Source organism: Physella acuta, unplaced genomic scaffold (assembly GCF_028476545.2).
Source record: "Physella acuta isolate Inbredline_101_S28 unplaced genomic scaffold, ASM2847654v3 ptg001118l, whole genome shotgun sequence".
Lineage (NCBI taxonomy): Eukaryota > Metazoa > Mollusca > Gastropoda > Physidae > Physella > Physella acuta.
The window spans coordinates 36,810-63,288 of NW_026732635.1; the positions used below are offsets into that span (position 1 = coordinate 36,810).

At 31.8% G+C, this 26,479-nt stretch overlaps 2 protein-coding genes across 5 annotated transcripts; both read right to left on the minus strand.

Annotated features, from left to right (window-relative positions):
- Positions 1–419: 419 nt before the first annotated feature.
- Positions 420–17,455, minus strand: LOC131955945 (uncharacterized). Its single transcript, XM_059320265.1, has 4 exons — positions 17,366–17,455; positions 9,368–9,495; positions 7,410–7,809; positions 420–6,406 (listed from the first exon to the last, which is right to left on the minus strand). Exons 2-4 carry the CDS (start codon positions 9,422–9,424, stop codon positions 5,391–5,393), a joined length of 1,473 nt encoding a protein of 490 aa, XP_059176248.1. The 5' UTR covers positions 9,425–9,495; positions 17,366–17,455; the 3' UTR covers positions 420–5,390.
- A 3,332-nt stretch (positions 17,456–20,787) lies between these two features.
- LOC131955953 (insulin receptor substrate 1) lies at positions 20,788–26,400 on the minus strand. Of its 4 annotated transcripts, none has more exons than XM_059320282.1 (4): positions 26,381–26,400; positions 25,040–25,161; positions 23,114–23,483; positions 20,788–22,662 (listed from the first exon to the last, which is right to left on the minus strand). In XM_059320282.1, exons 2-4 carry the CDS (start codon positions 25,094–25,096, stop codon positions 22,061–22,063), a joined length of 1,029 nt encoding a protein of 342 aa, XP_059176265.1. In that variant the 5' UTR covers positions 25,097–25,161; positions 26,381–26,400; the 3' UTR covers positions 20,788–22,060. The 4 variants fall into 4 exon arrangements, with proteins under 4 accessions (XP_059176265.1, XP_059176262.1, XP_059176264.1 ...); XM_059320279.1 differs by lacking the exon at positions 26,381–26,400 and adding an exon at positions 26,139–26,368; XM_059320281.1 differs by lacking the exon at positions 26,381–26,400 and adding an exon at positions 26,130–26,368.
- Between the last annotated feature and the right edge of the window lie 79 nt (positions 26,401–26,479).

The window sequence follows — 26,479 nt, forward strand, 5'->3', positions numbered from 1 at the left end:
TCGGTGATAAAACAGTCTCTTCCAATCAATCACATCAAGTCAAGACAGGCCATTGTTTAAAGAACAGCATCAATACAGTTATTTGCTTACTTCTGAAAAAATGGCCATCAGCAACTCTTACCTCTACTTCAGCCACTTCAATAGATCTGCATCCCCATTTCTAGATAGTAACAGTTCTGATCAGAAACTGCAGGATACAAACTATGTTGTTTGTTGTTTTTTCTTAAACTTTATTGTTCAAAAGCTGGAAACTAAAGTAGGGTATGTGAAGTGAATATTTCTTATGTCAGTAGAGTAGGGTAATAAAAATGATGCCATCTGGTAATTTTTTGTTAATGGTGGAATTTATATCTTAAGTAAGTCGACAATAAACTATTAAAAGAATATTTTAAAAGTGGATTTAAAATAATGGAAAACATTTTTGTTGGTGACAGTTTTTATTGACTGATCATGCATGAAAGTGCCAAAATGAGACAATGTTACTAAAAATCAAAATATTCATCCATGAAAGCGAATGTATTATTAAGATAGATATAATTAGGTAACTTAAATTAAAACGGAAAATGAATACTAACAAATTAAAAAATATATAAGTATGATATTATTATGTTATTGTATAAAAAGCCATATTATTATTGCTAGCAGTGTCACTTAAGCTTTTAAAATTGCTTGCTAATTATTTACCTATTCAATATAAAAATGATGTAACAATTTGGCAGAAATAAAGTGTGTTAGGACTCTATGAAAAATACATATCAATTTTATATTAAAAATAATTTAAATAAATTAAAAACATAGATTAGCAATTACAATCTAATCTAAATTACATAAATTAAGCATTAACTAAATATTATCAGCTCCCATTGGGTTTTAACTTTTTTTTTTAATTTTAAAAACCTCTGATGGTTATGGAGGTTACATAAGTACTTCAGTTGAAACTAAATTGGGATAGGTGTGGTTGAGTCGGTAAAGCTCAAGGTTGCTAAACCAAAAAGTCTCGAGGTCAAACCTTCGGGCAGATGAGGCTCGTTAGCTGGGGACAGTCACTCTTCTAGGAGAGACAACTCCAAAATCAAACAACTGCTGCTTTGTTGTTTGTTCTTGGTTGGACAAAGGACTATGGAAGCAAATCCAAAAAGAAAAGCAGGCTGAAATCGGAGTCAACTGCCTCATTGGCACACAAGCAGTTGACAGGTAACGCTTAATTGTGTTGGAGGCATGGTCGAGTCGGCAAAGCTCATGGTTGTTAAATTTGAAAAAAAAAGTCTCGAGTTCTAAACCTGTGGCAGATAAGTACTAAAAATACTAAAAATTAAGAAGAAGAAGAAATTGAATTGACATCTCTATTAGAAGTTCAAAATTTAGGTATCAGAGTATATAATTTAAAATAAACAATGTTAATGTATGAACTATGTAGATGAATCTTAGAATAATGTTTTTATTAAGTCTAAAAAAATCCTTTTCTTTAAAACAGGGGTCTCCAAACTACGGCCCGCGGGCCGCATCCGGCCCGCGAGTTCCTCTCATCCGGCCCCCGGCCACCGAAAAAAATGTTTGTTGTCGGTGGCTGAGGAAAAATGCCACCCCAATGAGATGCCTGGAAGAAACTGGCCCTCGAACTTATATTTGATAGTTTATGCGGCCCTTGGGCTGAAAAGTTTGGAGACCCCTGCTTTAAAAGAATCATACTAAAAATGTGTAATCAGTAAAAACAATAATCTACATTTGTACAATGAAAGTTATTTTGTTTTAAATATAGGTAATGCAAAGTTGTACAAATCTAAGATATTCTAATCATTCTATTGTCAGGTAGATAACATATTATCACATTGTATACAGTTTAAAAGAAACAAAATCATTACAGAAAAAAATCTTTAAAAATATAAAAATATTCACACAATCAAAGGAAATTTGAAAAAGGTATGAAGAATATTTTTGTTTGTTATATAAAGGGTTCATAAACACAATTAAAAATGCTCTCTTCAATATAATTATTGAGATAAAAATTATGGTTTGTATTTAAAGATAGGATTGAGTAGATTTAAGTCAATATTAAAGAAATAAGATGCATTATGTAAACACATTTTGACCATTTAAAAAATTTTAAAAATATCTTTTTAAAGACAGCTAGAATTTCTTGTAGATTATTAATATGCATATCATAACAATTATTCCTAAGACAAATTTAGTTTATCATGAACTAAATACAAATTTAATCTGAAAAAAAAGCTCATGAAAAATCAATGGTACAAAGTACACACTAAAAGTGTGGCTGATAAAAATATCTTTTAGGCACTTGAATATAAATTGAACTCTTTGATATATTTTTTTCAGATATACATCTATAAATGTATATCTATCATACTTGTAGAATAGAATTACTGAAATGGGCAAAAGTGTGTAGCAGAGTGGAAGAAAGATATAGATCAAGTAATAAAGTATGTATCAACATACTGTTTTTTAAATCATGATTCAACAGCCAGTTTATGCTAGCTTATTCACAAAGCACATTTAATTACCAAACATCTCTGGTCTATACACAATTAAAAATAAATGCTTATGAAACAATAAGGCACTTGGTAGGCCTGCACCATATTTTGTACACATGTAAATTTAAACAAAAATTTTTTTAGCTTGAGTGCACAGTTTATATTTTGCTTTATTATGAATTCTGTAATGAAACAGGTGTGTTTATTATTATGAATTCTGTAATAAAACATGTAAGTTTGATTTTAATAATACATGTAAGTTTGATTTAATCACAGAAGGATGGAATATAACAAATAAACAACTGGACTTAAACATACTTGTATTTAGCTAGTAACAATTAACTACAAATTAAGTTGGACACAACATATTTTTAATGAGTGAACTGTTATTGTATACTTTTGATACATTTTAATAGCTAAATAAAAAAAAAAACTTTTTATGGTTAAACAGAGTATATGCTATAGGTTATAAAATTAAAAACTTTTAAGTAGATTTTTAAAACGTACTTTCATTATGAAATATACTACATTTTAAGCTGTAATGAACATTATGCATAAAATGATATCATCTAATACTGGTCATTCAACTACATTACTTACTAGTAGTTACATTTTAAACTTATGCACACATGGTTTTTACAAAGATTTTTTAAATACTATGATTAAATTTGATGCTGTATGTATGTAATACTTTCTTTTTTTTTAGGTTTAAGAAGTAAATAAATTTTAATTCACTTTTATAAGATTAAAACATGCAGAGATTAAAAATTATTTGCTTTAGTTCTTGTTTTTAAATCATACATATAGTTTAATTATTGTTATTTTTTTAAAGTAGGCTACAGCTAACAAATTCACATAAGTGGAAAAGCATTTTTTGAAGAAATAAATTACGTATTATCACTCATTTTATACTTAATAGATAATAATTATTGAAAAAAAGGAAAAGAAACTGAAGTCCACATATCTGGGGATAGAGTACATCATGGTTGATATTGAGCAGGATCAACTGTGGAAACCAATCTATTTAAAACTTTCAATGCTGTATATGTTAGTTATTACTATATCATACCTGAACATTCTGGGTTTTTTTAAATGGCTTGCAATACATAATTGAGTAATACAAAATGGCCTGCTGTGCTTAACATAAATAATAGTTATGTGATTGTCTTCTTAATAAATTATGACTCTGATCAACGAAAGGTTCATGCACACGTGATGGAGTTTTTAAAAGGAATTAACATAAAAATATAGTTAATAATATTTTAATAAATAATATGTTAATAAAATTTTTCCTTTATCTGAATACTATAAACCAACACTAATAAAGCTACCTGTAAGAAATCTACAAAACAAGACATTTTGTTGAACAAAAGCTCATAAGTGTTTTCAGCATTTGGGGCATTAACAGTATGATGTAGAGACTTGGCTGATGCAATACCATAAACATTTTCTGGGTTGGGAGATTTGCAAATAGTTATATCTAAACAAAAAACATTAACATATGTGTATGATAAATTAAACTTAAGGTAAATAGTTACATCAAAGAAAGAAACATGAAACTTGAAATGTACTGGTTATGTGATACATTAATGGTTATCCTCAAGTTAAAATTAAGTAGAAAAGAAATATACACTACATATTAGTACAACAATAAAAATAGAAGTAATATACATTTTTATAATTTTGTGAGTGTGGAGACCATTTAAACAAAGTAAAGCTGCTGATAAATCTTTTCAACGTAAGTTCTTAAAGAAATATTTTTTAAAAGAAAAGAAAAAGATAATGTAGTCAAATGCAAAAGTTTAAATGCTTTCTATGAAATTTTTAAAGCTATGCATTGTAAAAAAAATTTCCAATAGTTCATACTAATTTAAATTTAAAATCAGCATTTAGACCTCTTGAAATTTATTAGACACAAATGTAACTACTGATAACAATACCAATTATTTGAATAATCCTGCAAACTATTGCTTGATGTTGCTAAGGGAAAAAACATACTTCCTACCAGTCATTACATCTCATGAAATTTTAGATACTTAGAATTAAATTGGCATCTATGGTTAACAGTTGCTTACTCCACATTGAAATAAATTTTGCTGGCACTTGTAAATTTAGTAATATTTGTATATGAACTCATTGGCTGTTAATTAAATCACTATTTAAAGAATTTAAGATTTAAAACTGTGATGAGGTCATTATTTCAAATTTGTGCTTGTCTTACAGAAAACTTGCAAAAATATTTACTTGCAACTAAATATTTGAGTGAAGTAGTTCTTTTGGGCACAATACATTGCCTATACTGTACAGGATAAGAATGTAAAGTTATAAATTTATATTTCCATTTTTTTTTATAAAACCAGAAAGATTGTACAAACAAAATGTATTGAATGTAAGTGTATAAATGATCCAAAATAAACCAAGCAACCCTTTAATATGGTTGAACATTTTCTAATTTATAACCAGCACGTTAATTAGTGCAACCAGGATATATAAGCAACCAGTATGAGAATGATGGCCAGCATCAAACTTCATTTACCTACATTATATTGTTCTATTGAAGGATAGCTTTGCTATTTTCTTTAAGAAAAAGTTATTTTATTACAAGAAATTAAGTGCAGTGTATGTTTGCCTATGTCCAATTGAGTCAATAATTCAAAAACAAGGAGGAAGAAACACAAACAAATCCAAATAATATTTAAGGGTTAAAAGTTGTGTTACAGAATTAAAGACACCATCTATCATCAATGATATTCTGAGTTTCTAGCAAATCACTAATCAATAATGACAAAAAATATTAAGAAATCTACTGCTCATCAAATTGTAATAATTATGTGCTTGAGTCTGTTTCATTTTTTAAATCTTTCATAAAATAGATTACTTGATTTACCTATCACAGCTGCCTTAACTATACCCTACTGCTTCATAAGCACCCCCAGTGTTAGTATCTTCATAAGGGTTTTCAGCATTGGGGACATTAACAATATGATGTACAGGCTTGGCTGACGCAATGCCATAAACATTTTCCGGGTTGGGAGATTTTCCTTTTTTAGAGTCGAAGTGATCATAAACATTGTTATTGCTCTCAGTGCTGTTTGGGTCTGTTTCCCAAACTGGAGGGGGTATTGGTGGTGCAGGGGAATCAACAGGAAAATAATTTTCTGTATGCTTAACTTCTCTCGGCACAGCTTGTTTACTGCTTTTATCCACCCCTGCATATTCCACTTGATCTGTTGCTGCAGCAGAGTGTTCTATGGGATTTGGGGGTGGCTGTTTCATATAATTTTTATTTTCCCAAGGATCCTCATAATTTTTGCTTCTGTCTTTTCTTTTAGACTTTGTTGGTTCTTGTTCTTTCTCTGTTTTCTTCTTAGAACTGCTTTTACTTGAATCTACAGGAGTCGGTGCCTGTTTTTTCATCGATTTCGGTTCAACTACAGAATAGTTATCTGCTGGTGTTTTAGGTTTAGGTTTAACTTCAGGTTTAGGTTTAGGCTTAACATCAGGTTTTATTTTAGAAGCAGTTTCCTTGTCAGGATCACTATATGGGTCCAACTCTTCTTGACTGGAAGGACCAGCCTCTGGATCAGCAGTGGCACCAAGCGGTTTGATATTGTATTTCACACGAATTTTGTCAGCTTCTTCAGCTAGATATTCAACAATCTGCTGACCCATCACTGTATAAAATGTGAACCTCCCATCGTTAGGGGTTGCCTTTTGTCCAGCCACTAAATAGAAATAATACTCATGGAAGAATCCATACTTTTTTATTTCAAAAAGTGACCAAGACACTACTGGTTCTCCCGTGTTGAAATCCTGAATGTGTATGTTTTCATCTTTAAGACCCAGCTTGTACATTCCTTTAAGTTTAATACGCTGGCAATCACCTTTCTCATCCGCCACCACATGGTAAAAAATCACTACAAAAAAGAACAAAAGTATTGTACATTTAAAATTGTCTGTTTAAAATCATTATATAGTTTTACAAGTCAAACAATAATTACAACATGGGTGGGAACTTTAAACTAAATATTCAAACTAGTTCTTCAGTACAGTACAGTGGAGTTCAAAATACATTTTTAAAAGACTGCAATTATTGAAAGTGTTGAATGTCTATTGAAACCATAAGACAGAAAATGGTGTCTAAAATATCAGAATGCTAAATTATGAAAAATCATAGAGAATGACATTCAGATAAGGTGGTGGTTAACTGGTTACACTCAATGAAAAGACATATAAACAAGAATTGCTCTGGCATTGAATCCACAAGAATAGATTGCACGTAAGTGTTTGCCCCCTAAACACTGAGAAATGTTGAAGAAAACAAACAAAAGAAACATGGCCTACATTTATAAGTGGCTTAAGCTTTTTAGAAGTCAATAACAACTAAGAAGAATAGTTTTAACTCAGTACTTAGTAGAATTTTAGTTTTTTAAAACTCTAAAACTGAACCTAAATTAAGTACATTGATTCAAAATTAATATAAAATCATTTCAGTTTTATCTCTATTATCATCATACTACATGGATGGTGTGGTGATGTGAAAAGTGTGTATGTGTGTATGTGAATTGTATACATAGGGGAAGCGACTGTTGAGTGTGGTGTGAACGGGAGTAAGGAGATGTGTAACATTGGGGATGGGCAGAAGTTAGAGGTTGCGATGAGGAAGAAGTATGGTGTTGATACTGTAACTGATGCTGACAACTGAGAAACAGTTGATATTAAACTCATCTGATTCAACCTAACCTCAACGACTTGTGGCTAATTGTGTCTGAATGAAATACACCCTCAAGCCTAACACGCATTAACAATGACAAGTCTTGTAGAGCAAAACAAAAACAATGAGACATTATACTGTACAGTGATAGCTAATGTTAGTAAAAATGTGTTTTAAAGCTGAACTGTTTTTAATGATTAACTTACTGGAACTATCAGCACTGGATAGGTAAAGTGTGTTCAACACAACAGTTCCATCAGTCCCTCCTGCTGTCAAGGCATCAGGGTCCAGTTTACCCTGATCATCAATGCCTACTAAATGCTTCTTGTCATACAGATCTTTGCTGACACAGCACAGGTGAAGGATCCAGAGCCTCAGAGATTCATTGTTGGTTGTTATAAAGACATAACGATATTTGCTGATGAGAAAACTAAAGGAGAACTCCAGGGTGTTTTTAGTGTTCCATACTGCTTCACAGATGTAAATGACTCTCATACTAGATGATGTTCCCACCTTTGATTCATCTTCATACAGCACAATCTTTGGATTAATTTTACGTTCAATGTCAATCGTGTGCAGGACACACCAGACATCTTTGTAAGTTTTCTGCAAGAAACACCATTTTATTACTAAAAAAGTTAATTAAATTGCAGACCTGACCATTTTTATAAAGTAATATCTCATAGGGTAAAAAGTAGAGCTTATCTAATCCTTTGACCAAAGCATATGAAGATGTGTTCAGAACCAAACGAGCACCATTTACTTTCCCCAACTTAAACATGGTAATCATCAGAGCTGGAAGGACTCAAACAGGTCATCTGGATTCAAACCCATATGTTCTACTCAACACTGTTTAGAAATGGTGCCTTGACTAAGCTGATTTGTAATACATTGAAGATTTAACAGAATACAGTTCTTTTAGTGATCTTGATATAAATAGGGATGGTTAGATCAGCAACATAAATATATTTGTGTGTGATTTTATAATATATTTTCCTCCCATATGCAACATTATACAACTTTGAGGTAAATCTTATGACAAATATCGATATTCACTTCAAAATGTATTCCTTTTTCTTTGTGTTAGCCAGCATCATATTACTTTGGAATATAGCATGTCATTTGAGTGTTTATGTGTGACAAGTGTAGGTATTGTTACGTTAGTCAGTGTTTACAGTTCACCAAAAATACTTGGATTATCGTGGGTTGTTTTTGAGTCATTTTTTATTCTGCCCTGTTGCCGTTGCCTTATACTGTCCCAATCCTGTTTGCCTGATGCTGTCCTCTTACCATTTACCTATTGCTATCCATTGCAGATAATGTAATGCTGTCCTTTCACCATTAACCTGATGCTGTCCTGTCACTATTAACATAATGCTGTCCTGCTACAATTAACCTGATGTGCTGTCCTGTTGCCATTAACCTGGTGTCCTGTTACTGTACATCTGAGTTTATTATCGTGTACTTAGACTGAGCGGCTTGTAAAAAGTGTAGAGTGTTGATTGAGAAGCTTTAATAAATTACTTATAATGTAAGCCATGGATGTGTAACATCTAGTAAATGTAAATAAATTTCAGATTAAACTATGCATTACCAAGTTTAATTTCATTAGTTTTGTTGTAATCAGTTTGTTCAGGATTTTAAAAACCCCACTTGTCCCCACCAGGATCTAGAAATGAGTGAATAAGACCACTTCTGTCCCCCTCACGTATGGCATGATTCTTTTATTGTGGCTATACACAGTACTGTCAAAACTCAGCTAAGCTTTAATATAACACTCTATGTTTCTATAAAAAACAATATACTTCCTCCTTTAACATATACTATACATACATGATCTGCTGTAAAATATATACTTAAATCACTTCCTTATTTGAATGACAAATTGAATGGTGGAGTGTTTGCATAATTTTAAAATATTTTCTTGTTCAGTTATATATAGGCCATCAGTAAAATAAATAGATTGACCTAAAACAAAAACAAAATGACTCGGATATCTAAAAGTACCAAAAATTGTTTTTTAAAATTAAAAAGCAGGCATTTTATCATAGGTTCTTTATCAACGGTATCTAGAAAAATGGTCTTGATTGGTGTTTTATTATTATCATATTTTATCTTCTTACATAAAAATGTCAACATAGATAAAGAATTATAAAGCACTTACTGTCCCAAAGAAAAAGGAAGGGGCCTGAACTGTCAGCTGTCCTGCATAAACAAGCATTTTCTAGACTTGTGAATTCATATGTTGTTTTAAATTTAGAAGTTTTTCATTCAGTGGATATGACAACACATCTAGAATTTAAAAAAAAAAATAATGTAGGAATGGATCACACAAGAAGCTCTACAAAATAACTTTGTCCAACGTACAAATACATGTTTCAAATTTTGTTAAAACATCATTCTTAATTTCAGAACCAGGTCTTGCATTAGTCCCCATTTTTAAAGTTTACTCAAACATGTTCATTTTTTTAAAATAATGCATGTGAGGTTTAAAATAAAAATTTTACACTGAAACTTATTTCAACAATGCATGAGTGATGATAAACAGACAACTAACACCACATACACCCTAATCTGATCCTAAACATTATACTACACACACATAAAACATATCCCAAAACAAATCAAATTTCAAACCTAAATTAAAACCTTAAACTAGAATACACCTAAACACATGTAAACAATAACTAAAATGATTACAGAAATATATATATTACCTTTAAGAACCTAAACCTATTATTCACACAAAAAAGAAGCTATTTCTTAAAATAAAATCTTATGCCTAAATTAAAACCCATTCTCAAATGTAGCTGTATTCATAAACATAAATTTATACATAAAATAACATTGAAATCTAAACATGAAGTACATACAACTGATTGGTAAAAAGGTAAGCTTTGTGTCTTGCCTAAAAATAAACCGACATTAACTTTAACACTGACAGTATAATTTAATCTTCTGCATAAATCTGCACTAAAAAATTGAAATTGAACACTAACACATTACCAAACATTTAAACTAGGCAAACCAGTAGGTTTGAAACTTAAAATTAAATATATAAAATCAACCTTAACATTAGCTAATTTAGACCAAAACTCCAGCTCACATAACAATTAACATGACAATGGCACAGCAGTTGTTGATGATAATACCAGGATGTAGCGGGGATATGAAGATACATATCTACATTTGTACTAGGGGTCATTTATAAATAACACAACAACTTTTAAGACTTAATTAGATATTTTTTTATTTTTAAAAACTAAAGATTACTACACACTTGTCCACACACGTAGCACGCTTATTTTTTATCAAGCGATTTTTTTTTATAATAATAATTGCTTTTATTTTCTCACTAAAAAGAAGAAAATGAAATTATTTTCTTTTAATATAATAATGCATAATTATTTATATAACAATAAATACAAGTCTGAATTGTTCACAACATCTAGGTTGAGGAATTCTACTGAAATAAATATTATGTCTGACTAGGTGTTGCACCTTAATGCCATCTCAAATATTATAACACAGCTTGGGTGCTAGTCTAATGGTAGAACAGCATAGTTGGGCAGTAGCTTGAATAACTGCATGTTCAGATCTGGACTTTAGTCCCAAGAATGTCAACCCAGTTCTGGTGGGTACCTGATTTACATTAGGGAAAATAAAACGGCTGGGCTTAGAACTTAACCAACTATTCTTTTACATGAACTCAATTTATCTGCCCTATAGACCCCCAGGTCTGAAAAGGTATCTACTTATGGTTGCTGGTCAGGGGCGGAACTACAGTGCCGCCAGACCCCGCAATGCGGGGGGGCCCAGACCGTATGGGGGCCCAAAAATCCCGGCTAAATTATTTTTAAAAAAATTTAAAATAAAAAATTTAAAAAAAAAAAAAAAAAAAAAATAGGTGGAGGTCGAGTTATCTTTCTTCTACAGTTACAAAAAAACACAATAGTCGGCAAACGTCTTTGAAAAAAAAAGTACAGACTATAGCTCGAGAGACCGCCAGACATATAGACAACTTCAAAGACGCAGGGGCGGAACTACAGTGCCGCCAGACACCGCAATGCGGGGGAGGGGGGCAGACCGATTGGGGGCCCAAAAATCCTGGCTAAATTATTTTTTAAAAAAAATGTAAAAAAAAAAATAAAACAAAAAAAAATTAATTTTTTTTTTTTAAAAATTAGGTGGAGGTCGAGTTATCTTTCTTCTACAGTTACAAAAAAACACGATAGTCGGCAAACGTCTTTGAAAAAAAATGTACAGACTATAGCTCGAGAGACCGCCAGACATATAGACAACTTCAAAGACGCAGGGGCGGAACTACAGTGCCGCCAGACACCGCAATGCGGGGGAGGGGGGCAGACCGATTGGGGGCCCAAAAATCCTGGCTAAATTATTTTTTAAAAAAAATGTAAAAAAAAAAATGTAAAAAAAAAAAAATTAATTTTTTTTAAAAAATTAGGTGGAGGTCGAGTTATCTTTCTTCTACAGTTACAAAAAAACACGATAGTCGGCAAACGTCTTTGAAAAAAATGTACAGAATATAGCTCGAGAGACCGCCAGACATATAGACAACTTCAAAGACGTAGCCTACCTTTTTACTTTTAGTGGCGTCGATTAGGAGAACAAATAAACCGGGAGTGATCTCCCCTAAACTTTCTCGAATATTTTTATATAAAATAACATGGGATGGGAACTCGGGCTATAGACATGATTTTTAATCCATATTTAATACTTAAAGTTTTAAAAATAGAATAAAATCTCTTAGTCAAATTAATTGCATGTGAAATTTAATTTATCTATCTGAAATAGTACTCAAGTTATAGGCTTTTGAAAAATTCAAAGTAGAAAAAGTACCACTTCCGGTTGTCGGAAATCGCTCAAAAGTTGATACGGATCTACGATTTTGATAAAATACTTATATATGAAATTTCATCAACCTAGCTGTAACGGTACTCAAGTTATCGTGTTTACACACGGACACACACACACACAGACACACACACACACAGACACACAGACATACGGACAAGATTGCAAAATTATGTTTTTCCGTATCAGTGAGATGCAAAACGTCGAGATTTGCAAAAATCTCGATTTTTTTTTTTTTTGCACGATTACAAGACTTTCTCTATACTTCGTATATACGAGAAAGTAAAAAGGATTGTTATATTGTTTACATTATTAAATATATATATATATATATATATATATATATATATATATATATATATATATATATATATATATATATATATATATATATATATATATATGATTGTGTGTTTAAACTACTGGCCTGGACTCTACAAAAATATAATTATTTATTTCGATGTCATACATTTATAATTGCGTTCATTTTTACTTTAACAACTGTATCAATAAACTTGCGAAAGTTTAAGTTATCTCCCTTTAGCGAAGCATCTGAAGTTTTTGCCGGCACGCTTTGAAATCGGGCTGGGGAAATGTTGCGGCGACTATTCTGGTCTTCTAGACGACCGGGAAAAGTCGGCACTATTGATGTAGATGTTTATCGGCACTTTCTAGTCCCCTTCCCTTGAACCTTCCCAACTCTCACCCCTCCCCCCTCACCCCCCTCTCACCCCTACCCCTCACCTCTACCCCTCACCACACCCTTACTCTTACAATAAGATGTAATGCATAGATTAACGAACCGTCTATGAACTACTGAACTGTAAACTGACTACTTCTGCACATTTTGTTAAAGACACTAGTCAGTAGTTGTTCATTTACCTGATGAAGTATTTTGTTGACGAGTCTAATTCACACAACAAGGAAGGTAAGGCTCGTCTTTATATTATTAATTGTTTTATAATTAGTACACGTATTAATTGAACATTAGTTATTAACACTAAATACATTAAAGTTAATCAAATTTAGGATACAATGATCTAGCTTTTAAGCCTAAAAACAACCAAAAGATCTATATCACCTTTGAATGTATTAATGTTTAATTTCATGTTTAGCCCGTAACGGGGAGGGGTTATATTCGGTTATAATATGGGTGGGTCTCTTTGGCAGTGTTTCTTCCAGACTTTTTTCTTCGGGGGGGGGGGGGGGGGCACTTGAAATTTTCGGAGGGGGGGGGGCGGGCACTGTTAAAAGTATATATTTTCTATATAAATTATATAAATTTAATTTCTTTCGGGGGGGGGGGGGGGGGGTGCGGACCGCACCGGGTGACACCATTTAGGGGGGTGACACCAAGGCAAAAAATAGCAAAATATATAGAGAAAAACTCAGGGGGGGTGCAAATCGAAAGTTTGAGGGGGGGTGCAAATCGAAAACTTGAGGGAGGGGGGGGGTGCAAATCGAAAACTTGAGGGGGGGTGCAAATCGAAAACTTGAGGGGGGGGGGGTGCAAATCGAAAATTTGAAAGTTTGTCCCTGGGAAGGGTCTCTATGCCTCTGGGGGGGTGACACCATTAAGTGCCGCACCGGGTGACACCCGACCTCGCTACGCCACTGCACCCGATATATATATATATATATATATATATATATATATATATATATATATATATATATATATATATACATATAGATATAGATATATATAGGGGCCTAAAAAAATTTTTTGCGGGGGGGCCATTTTTTTCTAGTTCCGCCACTGTTGCTGGTAGAGTAATCAACGCCTAACCCAAAAGTCTCTGGTTTAGATTTACAAAGAAAACATTAGAATGATCCAGTGGAGACCCTGAATATACATCGTTTTTAGACACATTATAATTCCTGTAGGTAGATTAATGTTATATGTATTATTAGCTTGTAAAATCTAGAAACTTTAAGGAAAAAACATGACATAAATTATCAAAGGCAATTTGAAGAGATATACAATAGTATGTAACTCTTTCATTCACCTGCATGATATAGCCACCAATGCTTTTCTCTAGGGCTGTACTATAGCCTACATAGTGGTGCTTTATTATAAATTAGTATATTATTATAAATTAGTATGTATCATCTAAGCCTATTTAAAGATAATCATTATATTTGCTTCTTTTTTGCATAAATAAATGACTAGGGCTTATTTAAAATTATTTTTATATAGCCTATTTACACTTATCAATTATTTTTAGGATCTAGATAATTTAAATTTATAACGTATGAAGAGTAGCCTATGGTACATGTAGGCAGATAGTTGCTTATGGTAATTTTTCCCATTAGGGACCAGATACTATGTCTGAACAGAGCCCCATCTGCTGGGTGATATCCTGCATAATCAGAAATATGTACCTCATACTACGTAAAGAATAATACAAGAAAGTGAATAGAAATTACGTTTATAATTATTTTTAAATAACAAACAAGCTAACGAAACCCATTTGACTGTTATTACTGTTAAGGAAAAAAATATTCACTTTGATGACATGGATTCTGAAACTACAACAGACGGAATGGATGACATGCTTCGGACTCAGCCACAGCCTCACATATCAGTAAGTACAAAAGGCCGTCACAGACAAAAAGGCAGACAAGTTTTATAAAACAACTAGAGAACACAAGCTGTGAAACTCTGCATGAATAGAGTAGATTTAAATGAAAATAAATGGAGCAGTTTTGAAATTTCCAACCATAATCCTCACAAAGTTTATGGATGTTTGCTTCAGTAGAAAACATTAACAGCTCATTGTTGTTTATGGAGCTTCCCTTTAACAGAAACAAAGCTCCTGACTGTATCAACCTTAGGTCATCTGGATTAGCCACATCTTCTAATGTATGTGGCTCTACTGGATAGTTTTTGTTTTGAGTCCTTAAAATTGTTTTTTTTTAATGGTGTATTTGATGGCATATCCAACCTTGTCACCATGCTCATGTGTCACATTCAAACGAATAAAATAATGTATAGAGAAATCTGCAATGTATGAAACTGGAATGTAATTCTAATTTTGTCAGGATTTAACATGCAGAACATAAGGCCTCTATGAAAGCTTTCCACTCCCCATTGTCTCATGCCACTCTTTTTAGCTGTTCCCAATTCTTTGCTATCCTTTCAGCCTCCTCCATTAGGCTACGTCACCATGTCTTCCTGGTTCATCCTCTGCATTGCCTGTCCTGGGTCTAAGGCCAGTCTAGCTCTATTACTAGCATCTTTCTTAAGCATGTGCCCAAAAGGGACAAGACTGGTCTACTTTATTTGGTTTTATTATTACATTTCTTTGCGAAATATGGTGATACTGCCATCTACCAGATTATCCTTTGTACATTACACTGTCATCCAGTCGCTTGGACCCAATAATGTTCATCTTATAAGGATAGGAACTTGTATTGTCTTTTGGCATTTGATGGTTGTTTCACCTTGTTGACAAGACAGTAGTGAACCGTATCTAACAATATTTAGATGTTAATCTCTTGTGATTTAAACACTCCCGTCACCTCCAAATTTTTACTTAGCACAGTCTATTGTGGGTAGTGATGCCAGTGGCCTTTATTCTTGTCTCAAAGGGAGATATGTAACAACACATTTTTTGTGATATTTGGATTTTCATCTTTGTCAGCGTTATGTTTGTCTGCTTTTTTTTTTGTCTGACTCGTGTCCAGTCAGCACTTTTTATGTCTGCACTAACATTGATTTTTTAATGATGAATATTGTTTTGGTACAAAAGAACATTGCATTACCTTTAAGCAGCAATGTTTTATTGGAAGCATTTTATATCATATTTAATGTGTAATTCTTACTTTATCTTTTGCTCCAGTTTACCAAAGTGTGTAGGAAAAATGAATCACAAATAAGTGCACAAACACTAAGCATTCATTTTTTAATTAAAGTATAGAAGCAGAATTAGCACAATAAAACTAGTTTAGCCATTTATATTTTTTAAATGACCACAAAACTTAAAAAAAAAAAAAGCAAAAGCGAGGCTTAGACTTTTTTGAAGACATAATTACCAGAGAAATGATGATTCTTTAAAAAGTAGGTCGTACGAAAACCTAATATCAACAAGCCATGGGTACCCGTTTCACGTGAATTATAAGCCTATATATTTTTACTGTTATCCTTATTAGGAAAAAATAATTTTTAAAATAGATATTGGTCAAAACACTATGTGTTATACTATGTGTTAAACAATATTAGTGACAAAGAAAAGAAATAACTAAATAGCTAAAAAGCCGACACATTTAAAATAACATAGGCTACCAATACCTATTAGAAAAATTAAAACCAAATTATATACATTATTAGTCAACACAACAACATATTAAATGCACACACTGATTAAGAGACTTAAATGATTCCTTTTAAAAACCCGGCTGTTTTTTAAAGTAATTTGTATTAGTTTGACCGAGAAAATTGTATACAATTCGTAGCATACATCTTGTGATAAGTAAATTTATAGAATCTAGATCTAAATCAAATTTAAATGAAATAGCTCATTTCTTCATTTTCAAAAATTAAAATACGGCGGCATTAGTGTTGTGTTCTTTCCGTAGTTTAAACATGTGGCATGTGACATCATTGTTTATTGCGCTCTTGTCACAACCATTAACACTTTTTCAGTTGCATAATTAAAAATGTGTTTCTACATACAAATATTGCGTTATTTCTATTTTATTTGTTTTTAATAAAAAATAATTTATACATTTAAACATCCACCATATTATTTTCAACAAGTCAAAAGTAAGTATCTTTAAGTTCATATATCGTTGAAGATACTGATCTTAGGCTTGGGACATGCGGACAGAGAGAGAGAGAGAGAGTGAGAGAAGTGCGCACATTGGCTTTTATAAATTAGGGGCCTACTAAATAATATTTAATTGGCCTAACTAGATCTAGTAACTAACTATTAACTAAACTAGTAATTGGCTTTTATAGGCCTAAATGAAAAAAATTTTTGTAAATAAGTGACTATCCTATACAATATAGTCTATATTCTATACAATGATATAAAAGATAAAACTTTAATTATTTTTTTAAATAAAACTTAAATAACTTTCAAAAAAGTAGACCTAGCGCCCTAGTCTTGGCCAATGGGTGGCAATAGAAATTAATAATTATTAAAGTGTTAATAAAAAAAATATGGATAGGGCCTATAGAATACTTTATTACTATAGATCTAATTTACGCCGACCTTTTGTATTTATTTAAGGTAGATATAAGTCTAAATCTGTAAATCCATTTAATAATCTAGATTTGTACCTTTGAAAAGAGTCCGGAATGTTAACATTAGATAGAATTACACTTCCCTGTTGACTGCTAGATCTAGATATTATAAAATATAAATCTATACTCAAGTCATAAACAGTAGTACGTAGATTTTACTTTTTAATTTTCGTCTCAAATTAAATAGATATTTAATTTATTTCCGTTTAAAAAAAAACAAATATAATAACATATTTTAAAGTAGCTTAATATGTATTCTCTTTTATAAAAACTTGAAAAAAAGTTTTTTTGTCGAGTAAATAAAATGGATTACTTTATTTTGTTCTGCTTCTACTAAAAGTAGGTTTTAATTTTTTACATTTTTTTGTCTAGGAGACGTATTGTTTCAAAATGGCCGATGAAGCTTTGCTTCCTTGACTAGAACTATTAGTAATTAACTATTAGTAATAATCTTCTTATTAATAGTTAAATAGATGTATAGTGTACACCTATGCTGACTGAATGGTATGAAATCAATTAAATTAAATCATTTGGAATGTAGTATTAGTAAAAACCGATGGGGATTTTTTTTAAAATAACAATTTGATGAAAATCTCAAAAAAAATTTTTAGGAAAAATGTATCAATAATAGCTAGCACACTAGTAAACTAAGTCAATTAAGCATATATTAACTCTCTGTGCAAAGTTATTATAACTAAAAATAATTCCAAAGTCAGGTTCAGTCTATTATGAGCTAATGAAGAAAAAACTACTAGAACTGTGACCTGATTTCATCGGTGGATTTCTTGATTATTTTTAAAGATTTGTCAAGAAAACTGCACATTAAGCATATTAAGACATCTTAGAAATGAATTTAGATAGCTAAAATTTAACACATTAATAAACAATTTAAAAAAAAAAAAAATTAATGCCTATAGTATTGTGGTGGATAGTGGTAGTAAAAAAAAAGATCTTTGTATTTTTTTGTTTTATGACAATATTTTACATAATCAACATGCCATGCTTTTTATATTCACAGAGGGCAAGTATACCATGTTACAAAAACTGCAATCTTAACTAACAATTCATATTTTTACTTTAAAAAATGATAAAAAACGATAATAAATTAGGAAAACGCTATATATTCTATATATGATTGGATTTTGGCGCTGCACACATTTCCCCCGCTTTGTTTTCTGCAAAAAGATTATAATAAAATGGCATTATAGGGGGGGGTGATATAATTGACATCGTATCACAAGTACGGACATGAGAATTATTCCCAGACATTGTCATTAGAAAGCTAAGACTCTGAGCTGTTGCGGCATTATTTTTTAATTAATGTACATCTCGTAGTTTAGAAGTTATTTGATTTCAAGTTCACGTTAACACAAGAATAAATAGAACTACTTTCACAAGTGCCGCTTGTGAGATAAATAAAGAAATTAGGTCAAAAGTACACCTAACTATTCTTGATTAACATACTTAATTAGAAACGGGTAATTCTGATTACTAAAATTGACGATGGCTTCAAAATCATTGGTTTTATCCCTCTACCCCTTAATGAAAATGAAACCACGCTGCAATCTTCGTAAATCGCTTCAAGAGCTTGCGCCGTGAGATAATACAAACAAACAAACCCGGAAGCCATGAACCGAATGGCCTACTCTTCTTCTTCTTCTTCTTCGTTCTTAATTATTAGTGTTGAAGGGGATCGAGATTTATCTGCCAGTGGGTTTGAACTCGATAGTAAGTAAAATGATCTCTAATAAACCAGGAGTGATCTCCTCTAAACTTTCTCAAATATGCTTATATAACACTACAGGGGATGACACCTCGGGATATAGACATGATTTTTAATACATTTTTAATTACTTAAACTTTTTAAAATAGAATAGAATCTTATAGAAAAAAGAATTGAGCACCAAGTTAGCACCAAACAATCTGTGTAAAATAGTGCGGAATATTATTAGTACTTTATAAATTTACATGCATTTTTTGAGAAGTCGGAAATAGCGTAAATTACTACTTCCCGTCAACGGAAATTACTCAAATTTTAATAGAGAGCAGAGAATTAGATCTTTTACTTACATTTGAAATTTCATTTATCTATCTCAAACAGTACTCAAGTTATAGGCTTTTGAAAAATTGAAAATAGAATAAGTGCCACTTTAGGTTACCTGAAATAGCTGAAAAGTTGATACAGAACTACAAATTTTATATAATAGCTATTTATGAAATTTCATCATCTCAAGTTAGCATGTTCACAGACACACTCACACACACACACACACACACAGAGACATACGGACAAGATGGCAAAATTATGTTTTTCCGACTCACTGAGGTGTAAAATGGCGAGATTGCGAATTGCGATTTTTTTTCACTATTACAATACTTTCTCTATACTTCATATGCGAGAAAGTAAAAATAGTAAAAAAGGATGTTGGGTAATTCAGTAATTCTGTATGGTATTCAGACAGTACGAATCAGTAGCTTACTCCAGACTGTTGCTGTGGTCGTTAACTAAATAGTATAGTATAGTGACGTGATTTATGGACAACCCTTAAAATGGGGTAATTGACCTATAGTAGTCACATATAGTGTAACTTATAGACTACTCATTAGTAGGCCTACTTTTATATATATATATATATATATATATATATATATATATATATATATATATATATATATATATATATATATATATATATACATATATATATATGTAACTTGTACTATAATAATATATTAATTAACTAGAATTATAATCTATGCTTTGTACTCACTAAATTTGTGACACACATATTAATGTATGATCTTAAATTTCAAATTGTTTTTGCCATCTGTGACAATAAAATCATTTTTTACCTGACCACCTTATTTATTTCCTTACATTTGTTGTAAATTGGCTTATTGTATATGTATATGTAAAGTAAGAAAGTCCATGGGGCACATGCACACATCACTCCTTTGATTAATCAATTCTCTGGAAATGAAGATAAGGGAGGTCACCAACACAATTGTTCCTGTTCCAAGCCAATTTAATGGAGCTAAAGCACATTTTTTGTTCTTTAGCAATTCAATACCCTTAAATACTGCCTATAATTCATGAAGGAAAAATCCCAAGTTGATGCAATTTTTTTTTGGTCACACACTAAAGATTGACTCAATCTCAAGGCACTCTATCAACTGAGTTTGGCAATGACACTATCGGGTATTGACTGATGCATAGCATAGAACTTAAAATTTGACACTAACTAATCAAAGTATCACTTTCTGTGATAACATTTGGTCAGGGATGCATTGGTTGTGACATTCAGGTTAGACATTAATTCCTGGTCACTTGAAATGGGTGATAAAACCATTTATGCATTTTTTCATGATATCCTAGGCTGGTGGGTATACCTAGAGTGGTTAAAGCTACAACAAGAATAAAGGAACAGGAAAAAAAAAAGAGAAAAATATGTATCATTTTATTTAAAATTTTAGAGAACACAATTTGCATTTGTGTATATTCACATATAAACATTACTTTTTCACTCAAAAAATCACTCATGTAAAATTAACTCAATTCAGCACACTTGATTTTCTGGTACATACAAAAGCATCATGAAGTCTTCATATTAAATTTTATAAATAATTCATGGAGAAAAATAAAAAGGCACCATACATTACAATTTGAGTAATTTAACAATATGATTACCCTTTAAAATGAGTACAAAAAGAAAAGATCCATATATAAGTCATATACTATATATATTAAAAAAATGTATATATGTGGATATATAAGTATATATGTGTATATATATGTGTATGCGTGCGTGTGTGTATATATATATTTATATATATATATATATTTATATATTTATATATACATATATATACATATATATGAGCCCGCCCAGCTTTAATGGGAACCTGACGCAAGTTGGGGAAGTAAAGGCATCTGACCACACTATGTAGAGAAACAGATTTAACTGTATGCCTCATGAGCCATCTGGTTTGAAATTGTATTTAAAAATATAAATAAAAAAATAAATAAAAAGATAATCTAAACATTTGAGACAATTTTTTTAAACAATCATAGGTAAAATAAAGTTCCCTTACAAACCTGAAGGTGTACAGGACAAGTGAAGTACAGTTCACTTGTTTCTTTGACCTCGGCATATGAAGAGATAATGTGGTCAGCACTATGCCCAGCCGCCTTTACTTACACAAATGTGAGTTAGGTACCCATCAGAGCTGGGTGGACTCAGGGATGGTCTACTGACTTCAACCTGGATTCGAAATCAAGACTTACGGGTTAGCAGTCCAGCTCTGTCCCACAAAACAATCATAGGTAATCAAGCTAAATACAATTAAAATTTTCTAAAAATTACTAAATACCAATTCTTGTTTTTATTCACATGCCGTTTTAACATTAATAATTTACAATTAAATAATACTTGAACTTACTAGGAAATACTATTAAAATAATACAAACTGGAGTGTATGAATATGACAACAAATACAACAATTTCAATGTATCATATTAAAAGCAACAAATTAGCTTAATTTTAAAAATTAATGTGATACGATCTGAATGTAACTATTGTTTTATACCATTTGAAAAAAAATAATTTTCTTAACAAAATCAACCAAAAACATGATTAAAGAAATGACCGAACAATAATTATTGTTTAATATTCATGGAATATTCTGGTACTGATCTAATTTTTTCCAATCAGCTCCAGTAAATGTTTAGGACTACAAGTCTTCATAAGCCCCAGCTGAGCTATCTTCATAAGGGTTCTCTGCTTTCGGTACCACCTGATGCAGAGGTTTAGCTGACCCTATTCCATAAACATTTTCGACGTTGACGTCACTGTTTTTAGTAGAGTTGAAGTGATCATAAACATTTTCAGCAGACTCAGTCTTGCTCTGTCCCCATATTTGAGGAGGTAACGGAGGAGCTGTTGTTTTTACTGGAATATAATTCTCCTCATGCTTCACATCTCTGTGCTGAGCTTTTGTGTTGGATCTCTGGACAGGTGCGTATGTATTATCTTCAGTTGATTGACTTTTGGCTAATATATCAACAATTTGCTGACCTACCACCGTATAAAAAGTGAATTTACCTTCTCCTGTGCCAGACTTAGAACCAGCAGATACAAAAAAACAACCTTCAAAGCATCCATATTTTTTTATCTCAGGAAGTTTCCAAGCTACAATTTTTCTCCCAGTGTCAAAATTCTGTATGTTTATTTCTTGATTAAATATAACCAGTTTATAAATGCCTTCAAGTCCGATTCGTGGGCAGTCACTTCTTTTACTAGCAACCACATGGAAGGTAGGCTTGCTGGCAGCCCCTGTAATTAATACAAAATTAAATAACATTCATTTTTGTAATTACTATGATTTAAAACTAAAACATCCAAAATAACTGAAAAGCTTGTTAAGTACAGTACCATAAAAAGTAGATAGAAAGAGATAGAAAATCTTAAAATAAGTTACTAGAGCAGAATATAGGCCAGTACTTTAAAAAACCATGACCATAACTTAAACCTATTGTAGATTATTGAATGCACTCTGTGTATTAGACATCAGTGAGTCTATCCAGCCTTAATGTGTACTAGACTTAAGTTTGGAGAAGCAAAAGTGGCTAAGTATAGAAATAATGACACTATTCCTTCACAAGAAAACAGACAAGCTCTACTTTATCTGCCATAAGGGCTATTAGACCTGAAAGAGCAGTACTACTTTATTTGTTACTGTTCAGTAATATACAGGTAAACCAAAAACTCCCATTTAAAAACTTACCTGTACTAGTAGTGCTAACAGTAGCATACACATCACCAGTCAATGCACTAGTGTCTAGCTTGCCTTGGTCATCAAATCCCACATTATTCTTGGTATCAAAGAGTTCTTTGCTGACACAGCATAGGTGAACAAGCCAAAGCTTCAAACTTTCTGCACTGGATGTTTGGAAGACATAGGTTTTGTTGTTCTTCACTTCAAAGCTAAACGTTATTTCAGCTGGATTTGTGGTTTTCCACTTAGCTTCCTCTATATGAATGATTTTCTTACATCCAGAGGATCTAACTTTTGCTTTGTTTTCATACAATTCTATGCGTGGACTCTGCTTGTTTTCTGTAGGGTACAGTACACACCAAACATTGCTGTACACTTTCTGAAAAATATATTATTTATATAAGTTGTATTTTCTTGTTTTCTTGTGATACTATTAGAGGTGGACAGACAGTTATATGAACAATAATGTAGTAGCCTATAAAAAGATTCTTCTTTAGACCTTGAGGTCTATTGGGCAGATGAAGTAGAGTTTATATGTTTCTTGACATCAACATATGAAGGGATAATGAGGTCAGTACTATGCCCTGCCGCCTTTACTTTCTGTTAGGTACCAATCAGAGCAGGATGGACTCAGGGACATTCCACTGACTTGAACCCAGATTTGAAATCTATACTTTCATGTTAGAAGTCTAGCGCTCTACCGCTGGGCCACACAGTCCCATATAGTAGCCTACTTGTCTGTAGTTTAAAGAAAAAGCAACTTTCTAACTTTAAAATAAAAACAAAACAGTGAAAACAGTTGCAATTTTTAAATAAAATGTCTACACTTGTCTGGATGGAAGCCTATACTATATTATACCTAGTTTTAAAAAAAAATGGAAGGGTTATAATGTGCCAGGATGACAAAGCCAAAGGTTTTCGCACTATTTCTTCACTTGAATGTGATACATCCTAGTGCAAGTTTGGTAAGCTAGTGAGTCAGAAGTATGAACTTCCTGCTAGAAAGATTATGTACCATTGTTAAATATTCAGTGCAGCTTATTTTACTTCCTGCTTTTAAGCAAAAATATAGCTAACTATTGTATTTGCTTTTACATAGTGTTTTAATGTTTTATTTATTCAAGCTAGTCATGAAGAAAATATTAAATATGACAGGATGTTTTAAAAAGAGAAACAATAGGATATTTAAGTTCATCTATAAGCCTATTTATTGAAGTTATTCTATACAAATTTTGCTTCCTTAATAAACAATTTGGTTGCCCAACTCTATCCTACTTTTAGAAAATATGCATAGAATTGAGAATCAGTGGAGTGGATTGAAAGAAAGGCAGTGTTTTCAAAATATGATGTTGGCTTCCATTGATTTGTATTTTAAATAATTACTACAAATACAAACAAAATTAACTTTTCACAATAGCATACATTATTATACCTAGCAAGACTTTATCAAAACCAAAACTATTTCAAAAGACTCAAGAGGTAAAGTTACAAGCAAAATCAGTGAAATAGTATGAATCAAAAGATTATAACTAAAGGACAAAAAAAACACATTCATTTCAATGCTATTAATACTATCATTATCATAACACTTTTTTTCTTTCTTTTTCTTCGTTCTTAATTCTAGTGTTGGAAGAGATTCCCTCCAACACACTTAAGTATTACGTATCAACTTGTTATGCCATTGATTCCCATTTCAGCCTGCTTTTCTTTTTTGCTTCCATATCCTTTGTCCAACCAAGAATAAACTACAAGGCAGCAGTTGTTTGATTTTTGAGCTGTTTCTCCTAGATTAGTGGCTGTCCACAGCTATCGAGCCTCATCTGCTTGGGGTTTCAAACTCGAGACTTTTCGGTTCAGCAACTATGAGCTTAACTGCACAGACCTCCCATAACACTATTAAAAGAAAAGGGTAGGTACTAAATGAAGTCTACTCACTGTTCCATGAATAAAAGATGGTACATGGACTGTTAGCTCCCCTGCAAACACAAGCATTTTTCTTTATTGAGAAAGTAAAGCCTTAGTTGTTCCATACAAACACTCATTCAGTATGGTGAGATCTGCAACAAAAAAAGTGTCGAACGTTGGTAAACAAAAGACTACCAATAATTTAAAAATAAAAAGGTTTCAGATAAAATTATTATATAGGCATAAAATAGATCTAGAATCTTTTAGACACATTGGCTTTTGGAGAAAAAGTGGTTTTACTCAATATTTCACAAAAAGCTTGAAGGAGAATTTAAAATACAGCTTTAAATTACTGTAGCTCATTGGGCCCATGCTATTTTTTACAATTTTAGTTTCACATAAGTACATGTGTAGATCCTATGCCAAAGAAGTTGTTTACGGTAAACCATAATTCTGCAAATTCAGAAAAAATGCTGGTAGTAAGTAACCTGACCTACACACTTAAAAAAGATTCCTTTTTAGACCTAGTGATCCATTGGGCAGATGAAGTAGAGTCCGTATGTTTCAGTTTACAAAAGAATTATGTGGTCTGCACTATTCCCAGCCAGTTTGACTTTCCCCAACATAAGGTAAGTACTCGGAAGAGCTGAGTGGACTCAGGGATGACCTACTGTCACAAGTCCAAACAAAGTCAAAGATCCAAACTTGAGAACACAAATTTCTATCAAGGTCCTTTTATTCTGTCATTAAGGTTCCAAAACTAACTAGCAAAATAGCCCTTGCAAGCATGTAGATTCTAGATCAATACTCTAGTCTACACTCAAAAGATTTGACTTCAAAATTTGGTATATACACAAAATGGGGCGTAAGGTGTAAACATTATTTAGTATTTATTTAAGCCTATATATATTAGGCCTAGGCTAGATCTTATGACTTTTATATTTTATATAATTTTATCCTAGATCTATAGCCTCACTATACTATAACTATAAATAGTATAGCTATAATTAACTATAATAGACTAGCCGTGAGCTATCAATCAGTAGAGTAGAGTATATCAGTAAGCATAACTTAACACTTAACACTAACTGTCACTAACTGTGTAAGTTACTAGAATAACTTTTATTACCAGTTTTACTCATGAATGATGAACATTTTACGTGATTTGTCATTTAGATTATTTTAGATCTGTGTAGCAGAGATCTAGATCTAGATCTAGATCTAAATCTAGATTACTAGTAGATTAGATCTTGTTTGATTTTATTTATTTTTGATCCATTAGTCTGCTCAACATCTAGACAGATTCAGTGTTTTAGGACTTGAATCTAGAATAATAATGTCAATAGTCAATATTTAATATATGATTATGACCAGTGATTTGTGTTAAACTTCCCGGTTGTTCCTAGATCTAGCTAGTCTCTATCGTTTTGTTTCGTTTACCACTCAATTGTTTACTCACGAACGAACGAA

Bases quoted from the DNA above. Each gene is read 5' to 3' on its own strand.
- LOC131955945 (XM_059320265.1), bottom strand. From the start codon at position 9,424: ATGCTTGTTTATGCAGGACAGCTGACAGTTCAGGCCCCTTCCTTTTTC. The intron at 7,810-9,367 runs GTAAGTGCTTTA...TGTTTCTTGCAG, and splicing joins CTTCCTTTTTCTTTGGGACA to AAAACTTACAAAGATGTCTG. The intron at 6,407-7,409 runs GTAAGTTAATCA...TCTTTTTTGTAG, and splicing joins ATCCAGTGCTGATAGTTCCA to TGATTTTTTACCATGTGGTG.
- LOC131955953 (XM_059320282.1), bottom strand. From the start codon at position 25,096: ATGCTTGTGTTTGCAGGGGAGCTAACAGTCCATGTACCATCTTTTATT. The intron at 23,484-25,039 runs GTGAGTAGACTT...TATATTTTTCAG, and splicing joins CATCTTTTATTCATGGAACA to AAAGTGTACAGCAATGTTTG. The intron at 22,663-23,113 runs GTAAGTTTTTAA...TATTAATTACAG, and splicing joins TGTTAGCACTACTAGTACAG to GGGCTGCCAGCAAGCCTACC.